The 24039-nt window shown below is 39.1% G+C and overlaps 1 protein-coding gene across 2 annotated transcripts in view; it reads left to right on the top strand.

The window, feature by feature from the left end:
- The first annotated feature begins 789 nt into the window (after positions 1-789).
- The window catches only part of abcc8 (ATP-binding cassette, sub-family C (CFTR/MRP), member 8), a 65757-nt gene continuing 42507 nt past the window's right edge, over positions 790-24039 (top strand). The window contains exons 1-7 of one of the 2 annotated variants that reach the window (XM_041997394.1): positions 790-1220; positions 3701-3863; positions 8095-8236; positions 11496-11617; positions 14062-14228; positions 15791-16033; positions 22251-22439. In XM_041997394.1, coding sequence (XP_041853328.1) covers positions 1200-1220; positions 3701-3863; positions 8095-8236; positions 11496-11617; positions 14062-14228; positions 15791-16033; positions 22251-22439 — 1047 coding nt within the window. In that variant the 5' untranslated portion in view covers positions 790-1199. The remainder of the gene's footprint in view (positions 1221-3700; positions 3864-8094; positions 8237-11495; positions 11618-14061; positions 14229-15790; positions 16034-22250; positions 22440-24039) is intronic. The other variant, XM_041997395.1, reaches the window with a different exon arrangement.

Raw genomic sequence — 24039 nt, 5'->3', positions numbered from 1 at the left:
CTCCGGTCGAGTCCAGCATTAAGAGTCTGATTTAATAAAGTTTTTCATCAAGAGGGACTTTATACATGTAGTATAAATCCCTGCTTGATAGAGTAAAATTGCCCAGCACCAGACAGCAGCCAGACAATCATTCTGTTTGCAACGATGCTGGACAAGACAGGTTAAAAAAAAAAAAAAAAAAAAAAAAAGGAGCGGCAGCTGAGAAAGCTCAGTCACTTTGTTTCTAAAACATTTAGAGCCAAATTCAGGTTTTACTTCACACTTACTTAACAGTTGAATTTAATTTAACAGTTGAATTTAAGTATGAGTCTGAAGTTAAACTCTGCAACCATCTTGATTGTTCTGGCATTTTTAACATGTAGGAAATAAGGTTACATCATTTTAAAATTAATTTTGAGTCATAGCCTCAACTAAACTTTAAGTTTATTCAAAACTATTAAAACTTTCTCATTTTTGTTATTTTATAAATAATATTTTACAACCTAAAATGAGCTTAAGATTAATGACCAGCCTTTGCTTATTGAAATTAACCGTCCACAGGGGGCATCAGTGGTCCTTTCTGGATGTGGAAATATTGCAAGAATTCTGAAGGTGTTAAAATTATGTTTCGGGTCAATATAAATATAATTTAATAGCTGAGATCAGGTTTGTAAACAGCGTGTTACAGTTAATAGTGGTTAAAGACTTTTTTTAAGAAAAAAATGGGGCAAGTGTGTGCGTGTGGCTTAGCATGTAATGTTACGTGTGTGTGTCGTTATTGGGCAGCATTTCACTTCTCTCTTATGTAACCGCTCTGTGGAATCATCCACTCGCGGTTTACTGTGAGCTTGTACCAACCGTCGTGGTGATGTGTTTGGACTGATGACCTCCAGCTACGGTTCATGACAGAGTCCAAAGGTGGCCTTGCAAGATCAGCCTCCCTTCACCTCCCCTCCTTCTCTACTCCCTCCTTTTCTTCTTCCTCCTCCTCCGTGGTACCCGGGTTCAGCACCGTGGACAGCTCCCAGCCTCCGCACGTAAACCGCCGCCTGCGGTCAGGCGGTTAAACGCACGCAGGACAGCCAGGGGTCGGCCGCACTTTGAACACATGAGAGACAGCAATTTGGGAGATTTGGCAGCTTTTCTTTTTTTAACAACCCAGCGACGGATGTGACATTACTAAAGATTGTTTCCGAAGTCAGAGAAACGAGGCCGAAACAATGATCTCCCGATATAAACCGGTAAGTGGAGGTGTTACCTGCAGCAGTTTGAGCGACACTTCCTTTGTGAATGTCTGATCTGACTCTGTTTCTGATATAGTAACCGACACAATTTTAATATCGACTTGCACCTTATTTATTTATGTTACAACTCAATTAGGTCAGATTTATTCTATGCCTCCTTGTGAGGTTTGTAATGGGATCATTCATCACTGGGTCTGTGGCGGTGAATTATGGAAGAATGAAAGATCGACTGTGCAGGATTTTCAACACGGCTGTTAGTGTGGCAGCCTAAAAAACTGTCACAGCAGATGGGGAGCATTTTAACTCCGCCTTTCTTTTTCTCTAGACAAGATAAGTTCACATGCTGCTCTGTAATGAATGATTCATCGTTCACCTGTTCCCCTCACTTTGCCCCCACACACAGGATTATCACGTTACTTTAGCCAACTCATCTAATCAGACGCTGTTTTCTCCAGCTCAGACAGCGAAATGTGGCAGCATCAGCATGTATCTGAGGTATTCTCACCACATGGCAATATCAATATAATAGATCCGATTTGATATTTAGGATTCTAGCCTGCATTATTCTTGGTATAAATCATAATTACAACCTAATCATGAATTAACTGTCCTCTATAAAAAAAAATGTAATAATATGCTACTATTTAAATGGATGGCTCCATGTCCACTCAATTCAGGGGTTCCAACAGATTTTTTTCTTTATTCTTCTTTTTATTCTTTTCCTTTTTAACTTGTATTAAAAGCTCTAACCCCATGGGTTTAATACAAAACTCTCCAAACCTCCTATATGTGCTCCTATATGTTGTAGAATTGGACCGCAGTTTTTAGAGGAAGGTCTGTCTTTCTGAATTAACCATGTTTTCACACCAGCTCTAAACTTTTCTCAAGCACCGTTTTCTGAATGTCTTTCCACAACTTAATTAAAGAAACATCATTTAATCTGTTATAGCTAAATATTTTCCTATCAATATATTTTTAGGTTCCAGTTAGCTTTCTTAACATTATTTATATTAAAACAGTAGTGCACTTTAAAAGCATAAATCTTCAGTGATTGTGAGGGAAAAGTCAGTAGACATACTCAACATTATATTAGAACTAAAACAAGGATTTATTGTTGAGCTGCCTTTTCTATCAATGGAAAAACTTCAAACCTGCATTTAAAAGACATCAGAAGTTCAAAATTATTAAGTGGAAAAAGTTAAAAATATCACATTAAGATAAGAAACATTTTTACTTTATGATGCTTTAGCAGCATTTTTGTATCTTGGTGCCAACAAGCTCTCAGGGATCCAATTATTTTTACATTATACTTTACTTTGTTGCACTACATCTGCTAACCATGCATGTGAAACTACAGACAACTGCTGCACTTACATTAAGCTTAACTACTTAGCATCATGATTTGACCGTTAACATGGAATACGTTCAACATGATTTTTTTTAGCTGCTCAGAAATGTGTATGAGGCTTTTCCTGTTGACAGATGGATTATCAAAATCTGCCCCCATGGGTCTCTGCTCATCTCTCTGTAAGTCAGCTGCCACCGGCTGCAGAGGGATCTCTCCCTGTAGGACAGGAAGCACAATGCACCCCCGTCCCAGGAATTCATAAATATTTTACTCCATTCTTCTAAATGTGTGCAGCCTATTATACCCAGATATTATGTTGCTAGGTGAATGAGGGATAGAATAATAAATTATCAAAACATCGTGTTGAGATTTAGATTGTAAGTGCTTGCTTCTCATGCTTCTCACGTACCTCTGCATGACGTTTGCACCATTCATCCAGCAGCTGAACACCCTGTTTCTCTCCTTCTTCTTACTCCTCTGTCCTACTCATTCAGTCTTCCTTCCTCCCTTCAACTCTCTACCTTTAGTGACTCTGTTCCTTACTCTTCCAGCACGCCTGCATGCTCTGCCCCCCTTTGCTCTTGCCTTCCAAGGTCGACTTTGAGCTCTCATTTACAAAGAGACAGAAATAGCAGGTGCACTGCAGAATGCTGCTGCTGCTCTATGCTTGCTTGTGTGTATGAGCGATGTGAGGGTGTCTGAATGCATTCCAGTGGAGCTGTGCAGAGCTGTGCACAAGTGAGGCTTCAGGCTTAGAGGATGTCTGCGGACTGCAGGCTCATGGGATGCAGATGTTTCTCTCCAGCTTGGGGAAAGCTGCTTAAACTATCAGTGAGAAGAGGGAGCTGCTGCTGCATCTGCTGCGCTGGACTCTGACTGCATCTGACCCTTTCTCCCTCATTCCCTCTGTCTTCTCTCTTTCATTGGATGTGATATTTGGGAGCTGGATTAGAGAGGAAGGAGGTCACTTTGGGAATTACAGGGATGTACTGAAGACGCAGCTTGTGTTGGCTTCGAAAAGACAACATGCTCTGAGAACGTCATCTTTTCTATTTCTCTGTCTCTCCCCTGTCCCTGGTCCCTCTCCTCCTCTTTCTCCTCTTCCTCCTCCTCGACCGGTTCCCTGCAGAGTCCCGGTTCCACCATGTCCTTGGCGTTCTGTGGGAATGAGAATAACTCGCTGGCCTATAATGTGGACGGGGGCGTTCTCAACAACGGCTGTTTCCTGGATGCTCTCAATGTGGTCCCACATGTTTTTCTCCTCTTCATCACCTTTCCCATCCTCTTCATCGGTGAGTCTTGCTGGGGGGTTGAGATCCTCACCCTCCTCACACTACACCATCCTGCACAGACCACACACTCAGCACACGCACATGATGCGTCAGCATAAGCTCACGTTCTCTTTCTGGCTTTGCAGTTTTTCTCTGCCAACTTATTTACCTTTCAATGATATATTCTAAAAATGTTTTATTTTTCTTACAGAAGCTTTAAACTTCTATACACCTAACCTATATTTTATTAACAAGACATTATTAATTGCATTTCATTTCCAGAGTATCATCCCCTACAAATACCCGAAGGTGTAACTAACAGCAGAGAAATCTGCTTTTTAAGTGTTGAGACAAAGTAATTTAACTGAGCTGCTGTTTTACAAACAAATGTGATACCTACAGATGGTGTGTACTGTGGTGCACAGAGGCAAAGCGATGCTAGCATTAGATTACAACGCTTTTGCTCCCCTTCCTGGCTGCTGGCCATCCTATTAGTGTCATCACCAATGTGTAACAGACCAGCTCTGTGTCACTGCAAACACTTTGGAGAGAAAGATTCATGTGCTGTGGCTTCGTCACCTGCCATTTCACATGTAAAAATAAACTACACCCACTTTTAATTCTATTTAAAGTATAACGACATAATAAAAAGACCATGTGGTCTTAAATCAGATCTTAAAATAAGTAGGAAACAACCTGAGATTAAGGTAAATAACTTGTTGAATTATGAGCAAAAAGTTCTAGTTGCTTTTTCTGTATGACGTTATCAGTGTTACGTTGTCGTGCAGGAATGTCTTCTTTACAATTTAGCTTCAGTCTGGTGACCCATGCATTCACAGCTCTCTTGAATCCCTCCATAGCATTTTGGGTCATTCTATACTAAATTCTCATCTTTTTTAGCCTTTTGTTGATTTGCTGCTGTGCTTGGGGTCATTGTCCTACTGCATGACCCAATTTCAGTGTACAATATCTTACGTTTTCGCACAGATGGCCTCACATTTGACTCTCCGGTGTACTTTGGTACACAGAAGAGTTCATGGTTGTCTCAATGATTGAAATCTGTCTGGCTTCTGTGACTGCAAACAAGCTCAAATCATCAACCCTCCACCACGGTGCTTGATAGATGATATAAGATGTTTGTGTGCGTTTAGTTTTGGCAACCTGTCCAGGTTGTACACTTCCTCTGCCTCAGATATGGTGACAGGCAGATACTGGGATCCCACAACCCTGTATTTGAATAAGTGGGCATAGAAAATGTATGGATAGATGGTCTTGTCCAAGTGCTCATGCTATCATTAGGGTCATAGGCAAGGCAAGTTTATTTGTATAGCACATTTCATGTACAAGACAATTCAAAATGCTTTACATAAAACATTAAAATCATTACAACTGGGTGCATTAAAAACAAACTTTAAAAGAAATAAAACAAATTAAAACAGAAAAAAAGCTAAAATAAAATAGATCAAATGCAAGAAACAAAGTTCCATTGTGGGGAAATAGCAGTTGTTTTGATAAAAGACAGTAAATAGAAAAAGATTTGACCCTGATTTAAAACTATTGAGTGTTTCAACAGACCTGCAATTTTCTGGGAGTTTGTTCCACATGTGAGGAGCATAAAAGCTGAACGCTGCCTCTCCACGTTTCATTCTGACTCTGGGAACAGAAAGTAGACCTGTTTCCCTGTTTAGTCTTTCTTCCTTTGCTCCAGAAACTATTATTTTAGTTTGGTCTGCATTTAACTGAAGGAAGTTCTGGCACATCCAGGCTTTAATTTGATTGATGATGAGAGTTTGGATTGGACTGTAGTCTCCTGGTGAGATGCTTATGTAGATGTGTGTGTCATCAGCATAACTGTGGTAACATATTTTGTTGTTTTTCATAATATAAGCAAGTGGCAGCATGTAGATGTTGAACAGCAGTGGTCCCAGGATGGAGCCTCGGGTTACTCCACATGTTATTTTGGTTCACTCAGATTTTTAGTTACCTATAGACACAAAGTAGTTTCTGTCTTTTAAATAGGACTCAAACCAGTTAATTGCAGAGCCAGAAAGTCCTACCCAGTTTTTCAGCTGTTCTAAAAGGATGTTATAGTTGACTGAGTTGGTCTTCAGTAGAAGTTTGTAATATTCAGCTGTAAAGAAAGGAGGCATCTTGCGGCTAGTTAGCTTTAGCTCCTAAGTAACTGTAGATAAGACTTCTGTTATTTGTAGGCCAGACTGACATGACACTGACAGTCTTAAAAATAGTAGCATCCAACCAAATCTAGCACAAAATACAGTCCCAGTGATTGAAGAGTATCCAGGAGGCATTGCCCATGAATTTCTTGAGTAGAAAAATAAGAATATTGGCAGAAAAATGCAAGCAGAGAGGAGAGCAAAGCAGCAAAGCGTCAGCAGGGAATGGAAGCTGGAAGACAAAATATAGAGCAAATGGCTTTCTCCTGACAGCCTTTCCAATCCTGTACTTGCACTTTCATTCATTTTAACAGTTAACATGCTGCATGCAGACCATAGAGTTTGAGATGTAGCTCTTGGTTAGTTTTTTGCTCTTTCTCTGCGTATTGGATGATGTGGCCTTGAACTTGCTGTAATGTTTACTTCTGGGAAGATTGTCAGTATTAATGAGTGTTTTCCACTGCTTGAATAAACATTGTCACTCTAGAATGACTTACCCCTGATTGCTTGGAAAATACTTTATAAGCCTTCCCACATTGATTGGCAGCAACAATTCTTACTGTAAGCTCTTTGTTGTTGGTTTTCTTGTTAGGAATTGTGCCAGTAACTCTGACCTGCCAATACCTCTGATTTATAGAGCTGGTTACACCAGTTAATCAAGTAATTTGATTGGCAGCACCTGGCTGCAGATTTTCTTCTTAATTCTGTGGACGTTGTACGGATATATTTAGTTTTTCAAGCCCTGTTTTATTTAAAACGACTTATTCTGTGTTAAATCAATAGTGACATGGCCATAAGTCTAATTATTTTTTTTCTTCAAAATGTTGCCCTGATACATGAAAAATTGGATTTGAATGTACTTTAAATGTCCACATGACTCTTAAGCCTCTGCAGTCCTGGGCTGATGTGTTTTCACCAACAATGTTTCCACCAAAGACAAACCTCAGGGGGTGTAAAATCATTTCTCTTCATCTGACAGATCCTTTTAAGCTAGAGTCCTGTTTATATACTAAATGCTGCACTCCACTGTGCCCTGAGGCAAAGAAATGTATTGCTTGACAGGTGGTCACGAGTTCAGTCACATCAAATCCACCAGCATGAGAGAATACTATTTAAATTAAAGTTGAATGAATGAATGAGTAGCACAAACACCTTTGTAAGACTGTGCACATTGCAGTAGCAGAGAGGAAGAACATTTTTGTCTTCTATTGTAAAATCAAAGCCCTGCTTACTTAATGTTGACCAAAAGGCAAAAACCACTAACCTAATTGTTTGTTTTCTTTTTAGGCATTTTATGAAATACAGATCTTTGAATTGCAAATATCTGCTCCATTATGCTTTTTACAGAGCTTTGTAGACATTTGTAAACATCATATTGTGATGTTTATTTAAATGACAGTGAACAACGTTTGAACAGAGAATGAATTTACATGTGTGAAACAGAGCTGAGGAGGAAGTGATGCTGCACAGACCAGCCTGTACCAACACTTCTCTGAGATAAACAGCCAGAGGTGCCAAAAGCACAAAAGCCACTTATATAACTTCATCAAGAAAAATGTATTCAGCTGAGGCAGAAATTAATCATATAAATTTTGCTTTGATGACTTAGTTGTTGTTATATCATAGCTTGTACAGAGGCCTACATCTGTCTAAGCTAAAAGGATAATGGACAAAGGAGATGCAGCCAAGAGTAGAGCTTAAAAAACAGGCTTGTTCTCAGACTGGCAGCCATCAAGCTTTTTTCATGGTCCTGCCTGCCAAGGACCACACAATGTAATTACACTGATGATAAAAGAAACTTACTGAGCTCCAAGACAGACCCTGGCAGCCTGCCACCGTTGTAGTTTGTCTTCCTTAAATTATCCAGCCTGCTCAGTGTATTAAATCACTTTCTTCATGTAGCAGGTTATGTTTCAGATGCGGATTTAGCTACTTATAAAGGCACAAGTCGAGACAAATGACTCAGCCTATCCGTCACTGCCTGTGAGGGCATCTTTGGATAACTTCCTCTTTAATATTTTAAAATGAAAAAACCTTTGATATTTCTCTAAAACTTTTATTATTTTTCCTTGCTTGAGGTTGGGGCAGCCAGAGCTCAAAGGTCCACATCCACCATAGTACCTGGCTTCACTTTCCTGGCCACAACTTGCGCTGGCTACTCACCTTCGTCCTGCTCTTCATCCTCGTCTGTGAGATTGCTGAGGGCATTGTCTCTGATGGGTAAGTTTCATACCAATAATCTAATGTTGCCATGAGGAAAGTGCATGATGCACTGTAGAAAACTCATTTACTGGACTCAACTTTAAGCCTTTGGTGTTTAACATGCAAGTCCATGATCAATAGATGATTTGTCTTTCATCTTTGGGGAGGAATAGAAATCTCTTTATTCTACTTTGGGTGCTACACATTTGATGTTTTTATCTGTGATTTTTCTTTATTTCTGAGTGGAAAGGGTTCCTTTGAATGTTTTTATAATCTGTTTAAACACTGTTATCCACTACTGATAGAGGAGGAATCCAGTTAACTGCAAGTGGTGCTTCCCTTAATAACTATTCATCAGCATCATCAATCTCCTCATCAAACTTGCTCAACTGTGCTCACTTGAGAATTGCTACTATCTACAACCGGTCATATTTAAATGACTACATAGAGCTGTAAAGAAGTGGAAGAAGGATCTAATTTAAACTCTTCCCACATCATCCTGCAACCTTCATATTAGTGACCAAGACCACATTACAACAGTATTATGTCTCCAAAAGTAAGGGTTTCGTTTTGCAGTAATCTATTATACAGATGTCTTAATGCAACTGGAGAAGTCGCCCCCTGCTGGAGGTTAGAAACATGCAGATCAAAAGCATTTCAACATTGGCTTCACTTTTTAGACTTGAAGGCAAAATAAAATTTTCATATAGTCCGTTTTTATAGTTACCATGAAAAGAGAAGTGGAGTATTGCTCTGAAACACTGAATCTAAGAAGGCCAGCCACTCTGAAAAGTCTGGTTTGCTTCACTCCATGCATTCAGAAATGTTGCAGGGCAGGTAGTAAAAATGGTTGTGAGCTTGTTTGTTTGATTAGTTTTTACCAAGTGCTCTGCTGCAGATGGGTAGCAATGATGAATATAACAAGCTTCTAAATTGTGATTTTACACCCCTTATTAAAAGATGAAACAGAACAAACAGAAAGGCTAGCTCGAAAGGCTAGTTGCTCGATCTTGCCGATTTGCTCTCTCTACAACATCAGGAGGATCAGACCCTACCTGACTGAACACACAACCCAGCTCCTGGTCCAGGCTCTGGTCATTTCACGCATTGACTACTGCGACTCCTTACTGGCTGGCCTGCCTGCATGCTGAGTTAAACCTCTGCAGATGATCCAGAACTCAGCAGCACGTCTGGTCTTCAAAAGAGCTCATGTCACTCCGCTGCTAATCGCTCTTCACTGGCTTCCAGTTGCAGCACGCATCAAATTCAAAGCTCTGCTTCTGGGTTACAAAACAATAACCCAAACGACTCCTGTCTACCTCCACTCCTTAATCCAGAGCTACACTCACTCTCCACAGTTACGCTTTGCTAGCGAGAAACGCCTAGTGCTCCCACCACAACAAGGCGCAAAATCAGTAGCTAGACTCTTCTCCTCTGTTGTTCCCCGGTGGTGGAACGATCTACCAAACTCCTACCGGTCAGCAGAGTACTTATCCACTTTTAAAAGCAAGCTAAAGACTCAGTTGTTTAAGGAGCATTTCCACACTTAGCTTAACTCTTCTACTCAGAATGAGTTAGAAAGATTTGTCCAGCTCTTTGCCTCAGCCAAGTACTGAATAAGAAGTGCACTTATACCCAAGATGATATTGTGTGATGAAATCGTGATCTTGTATTTAAACCAAATGACTTACAAAAAAAAAAAGAAAAAAAAAAAGATCATATGTAATGTCTCCAGCACTACATGACAGCACCTGGGTCACAGCAGTCTGACTACCACTTAATTATGATGTCCCATCTTGTTTGGATCTTGAATAGAATAGAATAGAATAGAATAGAATAGAATAGAATAGAATAGAATAGAATAGAACAGCTAGTCGAACCCGTAAGAGGAAAAAGAGGACCCTGAAAATGCTAATCTGTGTTTTGATGCACAGCAGAACTGTGTTAGACTCTCTGATGGGGGTCTTCTGGGGACATGAGGCACCACAAGGTTTTGTCATGCAGTTCATGAAAATTGGAAAGATGTGGTATCACTTTTTCCTCCATTTTGGCTTCTTTGTCTGCAAGGTGTCTACTAGATACATGAATTTTTCCTCACAAACTCATTGAGCTATGCTGCTTGTTTGCTCTACACAACGTAGCCAAAAACCTTCACGTTGTGGTGCAAGATCAAATTTCTGGTAAAACAAAATCAACATTTTTGGTAAATATTTTTAAAACTGTCTCAACTCTTACTGCTCATGTTGTCCATCCAAGAGTCCAACTCTTTAAATCCATAAAACTACTGAAAGGAAACAGGCTAATTTAAAAGTTAGAACCACTGAATTTTTGTACTTTTACAAGCATTTCATGTCTGTCTATGGAGGATATTTTCCACTATAATCTCACTATAATCTCACAAGCTAGTTGTAGATTTGATGAGTCAAGTTAAGCTCTTGAATCTGATTTTGTCTGCCTTATGAATTCCTTAGTCACAACATGACAACCAACAGCAGCAGAGTGACGTCCAATCTCACAGCAACTATAATAAAATCTGAAACAGGGACTCCAAGACATGCAAATTTAGAAGCTAAAAGGGAAAACACGTGATATATGTGTTTTTAAAAGTTAAAAAACTTACATTGACAAAGGCTGATGATATTAGTAATAACAGTGATCACAGCTGTGGTTTGCTTTCTGAGAGCTGGCCGGTTCTCCAGCAGCTTGACCACCAGCCAACAAAATATAAACAAGTCCATCAGGAGCCAAGTGTTCGTGTTTGTGCCCCATTTCTCACTGCTGCCAAATGAAAACAAGTCAATGAGCTGCAGTGAGTTTACTCTACTCGGCTGACACCAGAACATAGTTTAGTCTAAACATGTTGTAGTACTCCAGCTGAAATGTGGAAAATTTAAATGGAAACTTACTTCACAACGTTAGGACTACAGATTTATATTTTATTTACTAATTAGTCAGATTTTATTCCCATGAAAAGGTTCATACGCTTAGATAAGTTCAGATTCCTCTGTATAAACCCACTGTTTTATACTGTTACTGAACATTGTGAGTCTGTGTATTCTTTGATTTTGTTTTTAAGTCTTTTCTGGCTGGAGGAGTGGTTGGGAGGGGGATCCATCTGATCACATGTAAATGTGGTTGTTTATATCTATGTATGTTAAATGCTTCATGAGCTAACATCAGCATTATTTTACAACCTCAATGTCCAGCCTCTTACTGATACAACTTTTTTTGTTTTTGTTCTGACCCATATTCTATTATATCTGCTGTTCATTTTCAGGTTCAGCCAGTCCCTCCATCTTCACCTGTACATGCCTCCGGCTCTGGCCTTCATGGCTGGCATCACCTCTATCGTCTACTATCATAACATTGAGACGTCCAATTTCCCCAAACTTCTATTAGGTATGGGATTCTTTGATCATGGATATGGCTTCTGCTTTATTTATCATCCCCCACTGAACAAATCAAGTATAGAAGCTCACCCCTTTATGATCTGCAGGCTGATTTTTTTGTTTGTTTTTTACTGAAATCCTTACTGAGGACTTTAAATATGCCTTTTGTTGCATGAAATAGTGGAAACATGAAATAGTCATCACCAAAGGCTTGTACTAAAAACCAGGATTTGGGATGAATCAAATCAAATCTTTATTGCCAGTTTTCAAAGCAACACAGCAAAGCAGCATCTTCCAACCAGTAAACATTAAAGAACATAAAACCTAAACCAGCTGCTGTATCCTTGCATTACAGATTTGTTCATAAACCTTGCTTTTCAAGTTTCTGAGGTTGGTTTCTCTTAATTTCGGGCAACACTGCTCAGCTAAGCAGCTCCTGAGCAGGATGTGTTCACATAACAAATTATTATATAATAATAAAGCACCACCTATACAGATTGACCTGTTCTCCTGTAGCAAAAACAACATTCATAAAGGATTTTTGGAGATCTCACCATCCTACCACTGCTGTCATGTGCACCCCAACACTTTTAATCAAACGTATGAAAAATGTGCAGCAAAATAGTCTTTGGCAGGAATAAAGAAATAGTTTTTGTTTATTGGTTGTTACTTCATTAGTTATAGTTAAAACCATGTCAGTGGTGGACAGAGTTCTCAATTCCTTTGTCGGTGAGGTTTTTTAAGAAAGGTGTCGTGCCGAAAAAAGCCCCCCTGCTGTGAAAAGCCCCCCACCCCTGTATATTTTATTTAGGCTAGCATCCCCCAGTCATAACTCTGGACCACTGTATTACACATTTCATTCATTCATTCATTCATTCATTCATTCATTCATTCATTCATTCATTCATTCATTCATTCATTCATTTAAAAAAATTATGCTTTCCTAAAACTGTGTCTGATGTTGCACTTCTTTCTACCACATTCATCAAATGGACAAACTGTGAAAATACATCTAAATGTCTGCATTATGGAGGTGTAATTATATTCTAATCTGACCTCAGAGATGATGCACTGATATAGTTAAACCTTAAACCCTTTTCACTCAACAGTTTTTGGTCCTTCTTGGCTTTATATCTTTAAATTCCTCATATTTGCTTAGGATTGGTCTATTCTTGTTGCAAGATGTCTTTGTTTGTGATAGGTCATCATCAACACGCCCGTCTTATGTTAACTCGGTTGATAACCATCATTATGTGGCTCCTTAGTGGGAATGAGGTTACTTAGTTTATTAATTTAGCCACAAAACTCAAATATATCCCAAATATGTAGAGGCTGTTTTGCAGAATCAACTCCAGTGTGTGTAAAGGTAGGATTAGCCATGTTATGTAATATATTACTGACCCTTTTGTGCTCATTTACACATGGATGGTTCATTGATCTCAGAGAAAATTTAACAGGAATTGTTTACAGGAATTGTTCTGCTCAGGGCTGATATCTGTGCCTTTTCATTAACATAATCCTCACAATTTAATTATTTATTACTCTGACATTTTGTTATGAAATATTGTGCCTCACTCACAGTGATCTGCCCATTAATGATCTCAACTGGAAAATAATAAATATTACCCTTCACTTGTGTCCATTAGTTCATCATCATCATCAAGCCAGGCCCGTGTCATGAAGCAACCCCCCTGTTGCTGCTCCTTAGCTGTCCATGCAGTTTTCCTTTACTTCTCATGCTTCATTGACTCCTCTGTGATCAACCCCTTAATGTTTTACTCCCACCAAGTCGCCTTTGGCTTTTAGGTCTCCATATCAAAGCGCGACAGATATTAATCTTCTAAATAGACTCTGGCCACTTTAAGCCATGCCTTGGAAGCTCTTTATGACAGACAAGTAAACATAGTGTCTTCTGCAATGTCAGACTCTACCCTCTGATCTTGTTTTGCTATTATTAAGAAGCAGGTTGCAGAAAACTCTCGTTTTATCGTTATTTTCAATCAGCCTCTCAAAGTTACAATAAATCTGTAGGCCTAACCTTATGTGACTATCAGAAAGGAAGAAGGACAACAGGCTTATCTTCTGTTTGCTGGACTAAAGATGCTGACTTTGACATTTGCTTTATTAAAGCTTTCTTGTTGACATCAAGATGGAAGGAAGAAGATATATAGCATGCATCCAAGCTACTACCTTCAATGTTGTCATAGCAGCTAAAAGACTGAAAAGTCTAATTAACTAGTGCAAACAAAAAGAAAAGATCAGTTATTTGGATTGTGTATTGTTAAAGAAACAAAATCAGGAAAAGTGCAAAAAGCCAGTTCAGACACAGTGATCTATGATACTGTTGACATGATCTTCTCATCCCAGCCTTGCTTCCTTGTCAGGTTATTTATCTTTTCTGCTTGGCTGGTGCTTTTTCTCTTTGTATCACTGATCCCTGCTAAACCTCCTCAGCCCTGCTGATCTACTGGGTGCTGGCCTTCATCATGAAGACCATCAAGTTTGCAAAGTACACGGAGCACGGCATCGGCCCCAGGCAGCTTCGCTACTGCATCACGGGACTGTTGGTGCTGCTGTATGGACTTCTACTGGCTGTAGAAATCAATGTCATCCTGGGGAGGGTAAGTGTGTGTCTGCCTCTGTGTTTGTGTGTCTTCATGTGATTAGTGATGCTTTCTGCAGTGAGTTAAAAATAATTTGAATGCAGTGATCATGTGTGTGTTTTATTGGGCCATTAAAAGGGTGATAGTTATGTTGGTACATGTGATAGTGGTGTTTGCTGTCAGATCATTACTGAACACAGTTATCTTTCTTCTAGATGTCACTAATAAACATATTGTACAATCAAATAGAAAAACCTGTAGGTTGCTGAATCAGATAAACAATTTTCAGTCAAGTAGGTTGAGCAGGTGCCATATTTAAAGCTAATGGCTGCTCACATGAGTGAAAATTACCAAGGGATAAACTGATTAATAGTTTTAGCCCAGCTGGTCATCACCCCTCTTCCCACCTAACGGTGGCACATCAAAACATCGTCACAAAAGTCATTAACCAGCAGATAAGTAAATATCCTCATGGAGAAACACAACTAAAGCTTTTCAATGAAAATTCTTCAAAAAAGGGAAAGAAAGGAGAACCACAAAAGGGCCTGAATAATCAAAAGTTATAAAGGCAAAGGCTACTTCCTCTCAGCCCACCACTGGCTCATAAACAGTTCAAAGTTTTACCCAGCCAAAATGTGACTGAAATATTATAGATGATATTTTTAAAAGTCACCACACTCCGATCTTTAATGTATTCATTTTTTGACATTTGCAGCCATCTGACGCTTTCTGAACAGGACAGAGAAAATGCCAAAGCAGTGTACACTTGTCTGTCTTTTTCCTCTGGACAGTTTAAAGTGTTTATCTCTGTTAACCTCTGCTATGAGCACACATCTGTTACAGCATCAGCGTCCCCCGCGGATTCTCCCGTCATGGGCTGCACTCACCCTGCTGAAGCTCTTTCTGTTACATTCGCTGCCTCTGGCATTTGGATTTAACTGTGTTTGAATTCGTATGATCAGTAATTGTTGTGCAGTTATCTGAATTGAAAATGACAGGAGTGATTAAATGTCAGTAATCCACTCCAGGCTTTATTTCGATAGGCTTCCATCATGAAAAATCACGTCCTTTAACATGTTAAAAAAATGGCAGATTTTTTAAATTTTTTTTAATCTATTTAAACAAAACCATGAAAACAGAATATTAAATACTTTTCTATGTTCACGTGGTTTTACAGGATGTGTTCAGTGTTCTCATGCAGAAAACTGTGAAGCTGCATGTCTTCATTCATTCTTTTCTCTTTAATCTAAAGGCCTGAGCCTGGTGGACTCATTTGAACTGTTAATACTTACCAAGTTGCCATGGTGATATAAGGCAGCTCGTAATCAATATACAAAGAAGATTTTTTATTTTGGAACAGCTATTTTTAATCTCACTAGGGCATGTTCAGCTGGCACATCCATTATGCCTCATGTCTTGTAGGAGGACGTGTAAAATCATGGTTATTACCTAGAAAGATGAGCTGACGTTGCTGCTTTCTTGGCTCTGTAATCAAGGCTTTTTAATGTTTTTATTCTGCATTTGTTGTCACATTATGACATTGACTCAAATTATAATCCAGCCTCTCATTTCTGTCACAGCGCTACATGTGTTTCGCCAATCCAACAGAGGTGAAGCCTCCAGAAGACCTTCAGGACCTCGGCGTTCGTTTCCTGCAGCCCTTCGTCAACTTGTTGTCTAAAGCCACCTACTGGTGGATGAACACCTTCATTACCTCCGCTCACAGACGGCCCATTGACCTGAAGGTTATTGGCAAGCTGCCCATCGCAATGAGAGCTTTAACAAACTACATAAAGCTTCGCAAGGAGTTTGAAGACCAGAAGGTGAGTTGTAGATTTTGGATTTTTGTGAACAGAATGGGATCTTTGTTATGAAGAACTTGGGTCGTGTTAACATATAAATCACTTTGGAAAAAAACATTGAAACCAGCTTTAATGTGTGTGGTGTACTTGTACTTCAAGTCTTTGGGACTTCCAGGACTTTTCCAACTCGTTTTCATGCTGATTTATGCGAAGACTCGTAGCGTTTTAAATTCAAGTCAGAACTGTTCATTTATGATGCAGTTGTGGTTAAGTACTCTTGTTTTACATTTTTGTTGTTTTATAGTCTGAATGGATGAGAATGTTGTTGAATTTGATAAACAAGGAGAAGTTTTGTCAAGTAGCTGAGTGTTTAGAATAAACAATGAGGTTCAGTCAGAGATGGAAAGCTAGCAGTCGGAGGCTGTTCAAGCTTAAATATCATAATGATTTATATATATTTTTTAATTAGACCAGTTTCACAGTATTTGTGACACAGTACTTTTTCCCTCATGCATGACAGAACACTGCAAAAACATTTTACAATCTAGTATTCAGTCATAAAGTCTTGTTGATCTTGTTTTGAATGTAAAAATCTGACAGGAACAGAATGTGTGAGATTATTAACTATGTTTTTGGACTATATATTTTATTTCTTACTTGGTTACCAAATATTGAAATTGGTTTTTTTACATACATATCAAGTTTGAGCAACTCACTGAGACACTGTTTGAGATCACATTGTATCTTTACCTCCCTGTACCAACTCACACTGCAAAAAGGAGCTGTTTTTATTAAAGGGGGGAAAATTGGTAAGATTTCCTGAAATAATAAAAAAAAAACTAGACAAGTGAGATGCCTGGCAATGCTTCTTTACAGAGTCCTAAAATAAGGGAAACTACACAAGAATTTAAGAGCTGGTAGTGACAAAGTCCTACGTATTAAAAATGCATTAACTTCCACAACACAGACGGCACCTCTGCAGTCAGAAAGACACCTACAGCTAACACATTATACACCTTCACTAAAAGGACAGCTGGAGATCTTATTTCTGGTCTGAGTTCCTCTACATGCTGCCTTCATGAGTTACCCACTAGATTTCTAAAGTCTGTGCTGAGCAGTGTGTTGACTCAACCTGCTCATTTGGTTAACATCTCTTTCAGACTGAAACGTTTCTAAAAGACCCTAAAACATGCTGTTATTAAGCCTTTGCTAAAGAAATGTAGTCTTGATATCACAGTACTGAACAACTACCAACCCATTTCAAATTTGTCTTTCTTAGGTAAAGTCCTAGAAAAGGTAAATTTACCAACAGCTCATGAACTTCCTTCTAGAAACTAATGCTTTTGATATCTTCCAGTCAGGCTTTGGGCCTTATCACAGTACTGCAACAGCACTGATCAAGCTAACGATATCTGCCTAAACACAGAGGCAAGGTCTCAGTCTTAGTTCAGGTGGACCTGAGCGTTGGATTTGACACAGTGGATCATGAGATTATATTACAGATGTTAAAAAAGGTTGCCTTGCCTTGCCTTGCCTGGCGTGGCGGTGCACATGGTGTACATGATGGCAGTTGCTTAGTAGAGCAGCTTGTCCAGTAAGTCCAGCTCCCACTTCATCCTGGTCATTCTGTTCTCTGATATTTTGTTGTTGGTGGTCGACGAGGTTGTTGATGGGGATTGTGTGATGCTGCCCCTTCAGCAGGGGCTGTTAGTTTAAAAAAACTAATAATAGCTGTTCCTGAAATAAGAAGAATCATCTTGCTCATTTCCTCTTGTTTTAAGATTTTTTTCTCTCAAAGTGAAACAACACTGAAGAGAAGCATTGACAGGCTGGTTTTGAGTTTTTTTTTTCACTTAATAAGGATCTTGAAAAGCAAGTTTCACAACTTGTTTTAAGATGTTTCTCACTTGCCTTTGTGTTGTGAAGTTATTTCATTTTAATACGTAGGACTTTATCACTGCCAGCTCTTAAATTCTTGTTTAGTTTCTCTTGTTTTAGGAAAGAAGCATTGCCAGGCATCTCACTTGTCTAGATTTTTTTTATTATTTCAGGAAATCTTGGCAGATTATATCACTTGATTATAGTCAGAATCTTCTCTTTCCTCATATTAAGATGACTTTTTTTTCCAGAGTCTGTAGATTGGCCAGGAAAAGTCACTTCCAAGGGTTAAACCTTTTAATGTTTGTATTGTCTTCATCATAGCCATGTATCCATCTTTCGCCCACACTACCAAGTGGAACCACATCTTTGGTTATATGGATTGTTGTGGTGTTGTTTATTTCAGTCCACTGCTGTATTGTTGTTGCTGTTGTAGGCAGCATCTCTAGCAAACATGTCTACAGTGACATCTGATTCCAGTGTCCCCCAGCTCTCTCAAATTGTTTAGTTTAGTTTCATACGTACCATACTTGCTTCTCCAAACTATATTTGTGGCTAAGGTGGTGCTGCAAATTGCTCCTGTTGCCTCCACCTACAACAACTTTAGCTTGATGGTGTTTGCAGTAAATAATTGCTTGTCTATGCCCAACCTTTTAAAATCAAAGTATTTCCAAACAACAGACAACGGCTCCTTTTTGTTTGTAGATATTCTTCTCTGCCATAGTGCTCATCTTCAGCCTCTGCTACAGCTTCACTATCGGAACCCTCTTTGTTCATTTTCACCACACAGCATCATCCAGTGACCCAGGTGCACTGTCTGCATGCAGGTTTAGTGGTGCAGCAGTGATAAAGGTCCCCCCTCAAACATGGTCCCAATGCACGAGTTCTGAATGTGGTTTAGTCCATTTAAACCGGTGTTGAAGTATAAGTGCTGGACTATAATATATAGTCTGACCAGTTCTGGTCTAAAACCAGTGATTTTGGCATAGATTTTTGTGTCGTTGGAGTTTTGTTTTACATAAAGCTGTACATTACATCTTATGATGTCTCAGTTCCTCAATATGTTCAGTGAGTAACTTTACATGTATGTGCAACCAAGTAGGAATGCTGTTAACAGAGCTAACACCAGCTCTTTCCTTATCTAAACACACTTGTAATGTTAAACCACAGATGATGGCTTACAAGCACAAATGTACCATGTAAGACTTCAGATGTCCATGGAAAACAACAGAAACTGACACGTTAAATAATTTATCAATATGCCATAAATTAATAAAACTACTGAGCTTTTAGCATTTGCCTTCAGTTTCTAAACCAAGTGTTTTATACTCCTAGAATAAAACTAATTTCTTAATGGTGCTCCAGGGTTATTTTTATTTAGCATCCGTTACCAAATAAATTTAGTAAGTTGAACAAAACTGCTGTTTTTTTCCTTTTTTTTTCTTTCTATTCACTTATTATCGGCAAAGGATGTAATAGGGTCTTCCACTTAGAGACAGAAATATAGTTTCAGATATCTGTAGTCACTTGTTTAGCTCCTGATAGCCAATGTTGGACTTAACCCACTTCTTAGTTAGTATTAATAAAACTTTAAGTTTTTAAGTGTTGAATATCTTTGCTGTGGTCAGTTTGACATGTGCCTGAAGTGAATTAAAAAGCCAGCAAATATATATTTATTTTCTTTTATTTTATAACGCTGTTCTAATATAGAAACAGTTCCTATGGCGATTCAACCTTAACTGAACTGGGACTATTAAACATTATTTAGACGTCATTCAGTGGATCCCTCAGTAGTGTAAACAGGAAAATGTCTCACTGCCAGAAGCAAGCACGTACTGTACATGCAGGCTTTTTCTCTCTGTTTATGTTAATTTATTTATAGAAATAACATCTCAGTATCGTGTATAGTTACACAGTATACACCTCTAGCACTACATGGTGTTGTTTCAGGTGTTAATTAAACCACCTTTCATTGATTATTTTGGTGGGTAGACTGATGTATGATGTGTTTGTGAGAAAGTAGTCCCTAGATAAAAGTGGACCATGATGCAGATTTGAGTTTCTGTGTCAGGTTTATATCCCTTTGTCTCTGTGGGTTTCTTCAAGAGAGGTGAACTACAGAGTTTTCAGCACATTAGGATGAATTTAGGGGGTAATTGTGCCAGACCACTGCTGGAATTTTAAAATGCATGAACATGAGGTTAGCCTGACATTAAACTGTCAAAACCAGACCAATGCACTCAGATAGATGCAGTTGGAGTTATAAAGGCAGCTCTTTTTTTTAAATCTGGCTGGATGGGGTAGATGTGGAGTCTTAGTTGAGGAAATGTAATGTATCTTAAACTTTATAAATTTTGACGCCTAGAAAACCCAAATCATTTAATGTGGAGATGCAGAAAATGTAAAATGGCATTATGTCACGTTATCTTAAGCTACCCTGCCTGAACTTTAATTAAATAAACTCAAAAGACAATATATTGCATATATGCCACTGTGGAGATTTAATCAGTTTTAATAATTTAACTTTAATTGGGTCAAAAGGTAAAGAGAATTCCACATAGGAAATCCCTGTACACTGCATTTTATGGGAAGGAGTCAAAGCTCAGATGTGACGCAGAGATGTGACCTTAGAAATAAACAGTGCTGATCAGCTGCAGCGAGTGGGAACTGATTCACTGACTTACAACCAAACTGAATAAGAAAATTCTTCCAGCATTCATTTCTATTTGCTTTGATATGTTTTTTATGTCCTTCACAGCCACAGTTTTCTGTTATAAAACATGTACCTGTTGACTAAAGTAGGTGACATGCCCACAGGTTGATGAGTCATATGATGTGTCGCTATTATGAAGCACATTGGGCCTTAAAAAGTGTAAAAATGTTTAATTCTAAATCCACTTTCCCCCTGAAATGAATATGTACCCTTTTCTGATCTTCATCTTTTTCTTTTAATAGCAAAGTGATAAACAGAAAATTATCAATGTAGCTGAAAATCTGCAGAAAAATTGATGACATTTAGTTGAGAATTAAACAGGTTTATGAAACAGATTTTCTCTTTCTGTGCTTTCCTTCCTTCTTTTCCCTGAGCTGTGATCCTCCTGTCCAAAGTCTAAACTAAGGATTATGTATTTTTCTTCCTTCTTTCCTCTTTGTGTCTCCGTCTGTCTCACGTTTGGAGCACGTGTCAGGGGTCAGAGGTAAGAGGGCCTCCTCTGTAGGGTCATTGTTTTCCAGTGTTTGGAAGGTCACCCGAGATTCGTCACTGCTGTGTGTCCGGTGTGAACGCAACCCTGCTTCCTTCCGGCAGGAGCGAGGGATGAGAGAGACTGAGAGGTCCCAGTGGAGCGTTGGAGAAGGGAGGTGGTGGTGGGGCATTTAAAGGAGGGCTGGGAGCTCAGGGTCATTCCCGTTCTACTGTGAACGAGGTGACATCCCGACCCCTGCGGGGGTGAAAGCACTGCGCTTCATGGGAAGCAAGTTTCAGTCCGTGTGTGAGAATGAAACACACTCCTTTCTTGTCTTTTGAACCTGAGGTAGAAAAAGAGGATGTGTGTCTTTGTGCGTATGTGTGATGCGCACAGTGACACGTGTTACGTATGAAAGCTGAGGCTCACTCGAATGGAAAGAAAGGGACACATGATAACAGTCACGTCTGTTCTCACAGTTGTGAGTCAGTCGTGCTCACTGGGATGCGCACACACTCAAAATGTTGTGGGACTGTTTACAGCAGATGTTTTCCTCTGATCATTGCAAAGTGACTCACTGAACTGATCCATCACTGCTGAAATCATAATAAGATTTAAAAATGATTTATGAGTTGAAACAATCATTTAAAATAATTAAAACCTGATTTCACTCTGTTTTACCCTCTGCATTGTTAATGTGGTCATTACTTACACAGCAGTTATATTTAGTAAGTGTTGGACTGAGCTGCAGTCCATTAACATCAACCACTGCATCCTCTGATGCAGCAGCAGAATGCATGGAGGGAGGACGGGAGCCACAAACTTGACCTCATTTTATGTATTTCTGCTGCATATCGTCAGTTAATGGGGTGAATCAGCTTTTGTGTCCCAGCAATTATTTCTTTTTGCACTGTTAGCAGTTATTTGCCATCTAACCTTGTTTATTTTCTTTTTATGTGCTGCCAGGTTGATTCCTTAGAGACATCTCTACAAAACAGTAACAGATATTGTCTTTAAACTAATGGGGTAAAGTGTCATTAACAGATGGTGCTTATTAAAAAAATGTATTCAACCACAGTCGGTGAGCTTTATTTTGCATCTGGCTATGGCTTATTTCTCCTCATTGTATTCAGCATGTTGATCTAATCTTTGTTTCTGTTTTTTCCTCCCTGCAGAGTCCTCAGGGCACAGCACCCCAAGGTCCAAAGTGGATCTGGTTGGCCTTGAGGAAAGCGTTCGGGAGACCTCTCATCCTCAGCATCACATTCCGCTTCCTGGCCGATCTTCTGGGCTTTGTTGGTCCTCTCTGCATCTCTGGCATCGTTCATCATATCAGCAAAGACAATCGGACCATTCAGCAACCGGTGAGGGGCTACCATGCATGCAAAGAAAAAATAATAACAAATGAAGAAACATCCTTTAAAATTTCACTGCACAGTTTCCCTGTGAGAGGATAATTCAGACACGTGATTTATGACATTTGTCATCCCAACTGTATAAAGCTAAGCTTGTAAACTTTGAGATTAAAATTTCTTTCTATCACTTTTAGATAAAGAGACAGTTTGCAAACAGAGCAGACAAAAGTGTCACATGACCTCCTCTTTGCTCTCAAAGTTCCCAGTAAAGGCATTTATGATGTCCTTTTCCCCCAGTACACCTGCTCCATGAAGCACTAATAAAAGCCTCATTAAAAATATATGAGACTCGTTGGTTCAAGAGCTTGTTGAGCTTCTTAGATTCCACTCAGGGCAGATGACCTCTCAGGCATCTATCTGTATTAAAACAAAACTCTTCAAGTATTTGTTTGGAAGTTTCTGCCAAGAGATGTGCGGTGAAATATTAAAAGTAAATTTGGGAATCATAAAACACTCGTGGGCAGAGTGCAAACCATACCGTGGGCTTAGGGGGAGCCGCTTTTTTGCATTTCCTATCTTTTTTCAGCAAGTAAGAACATGATGCCAGGTGATATTACAGCTTGCCCCACAGAACATAGGCGTACCAATGCATAATGGTTAACAACTCTTATGCAACAATAATACATAACAGGTGCAAATGTACCTTGCAAAAAATTTTTAACCACTCTTTTTGCGAAGATAAACTTACATAGTTAATATTCCCCACATATCACACACGTACACAGCGATACTTGCCATACACAATATAATGAGCAATGATAGTTTCCCATATTGTAAATAATTAAAGCAGGTCTTACCTTACCTTTTACGCATTTACTTCTTTTATTTTGTATTTAACGTAGATCTACAGGAAGTTTAACTTGGAGCGCCGCCACGCTTCAGTGGTCACAATAATTACAGCATCCATAGTCATACTTTAGGCCACAGTGAATTTGTGAGCAATCAGCATACATTTTATTGTCAGTATTATATAGCTCCCCCAACATTTCATAAATCCTGTTTCTAGGGGAGCTCTTGTTTCATTAAGGGGAGCTATAGCTCCCCCAGCTCCCCTGTGGTTCGCACCCTGCTCGTGGGCCACTCAAAGTTCATATTGCTAAGAGTGGGGTTGGTTGGGCGAGGAGAAGAAAGTAGGCCGCTTTGTAAGATAGAGACAACTGTAGCCAATGGCTCTGGTGCAGGAACATTAGTATATATCTCAGAGACTTTCAGAAAATTTCAAGGGTGAGCTGTTGAGAGCTCAAAGCACATTTTTAATCAATAATTTGTAATTCATTCTGGGTGAATAATCTCCACCTGATGCAGAATTAATTAGTAGAGGGAGATACTGTGTCAGTCTGTTATAACTGCATTATTCCTCAGTTTTCAGCTCACACCCACATTTCAGCTGTGGAAGCTGCCCTTAATTTCATTTTCATTGAGTTTCACCTAAACATTAAATCTTTCTGTAAAATTGGAGTCTTAATGTTATATAAATATTTTTATCCTCTCCTTCTGAGGTGAGCTAGAAAAGGTTGTTGTTAAAACTGACAGAAATGCTTCCGGTCAA

This window comes from Melanotaenia boesemani, chromosome 10 (genome assembly GCF_017639745.1).
Source record: "Melanotaenia boesemani isolate fMelBoe1 chromosome 10, fMelBoe1.pri, whole genome shotgun sequence".
Lineage (NCBI taxonomy): Eukaryota > Metazoa > Chordata > Actinopteri > Atheriniformes > Melanotaeniidae > Melanotaenia > Melanotaenia boesemani.
This window is presented reverse-complemented; position numbering and strand designations above follow the sequence as displayed.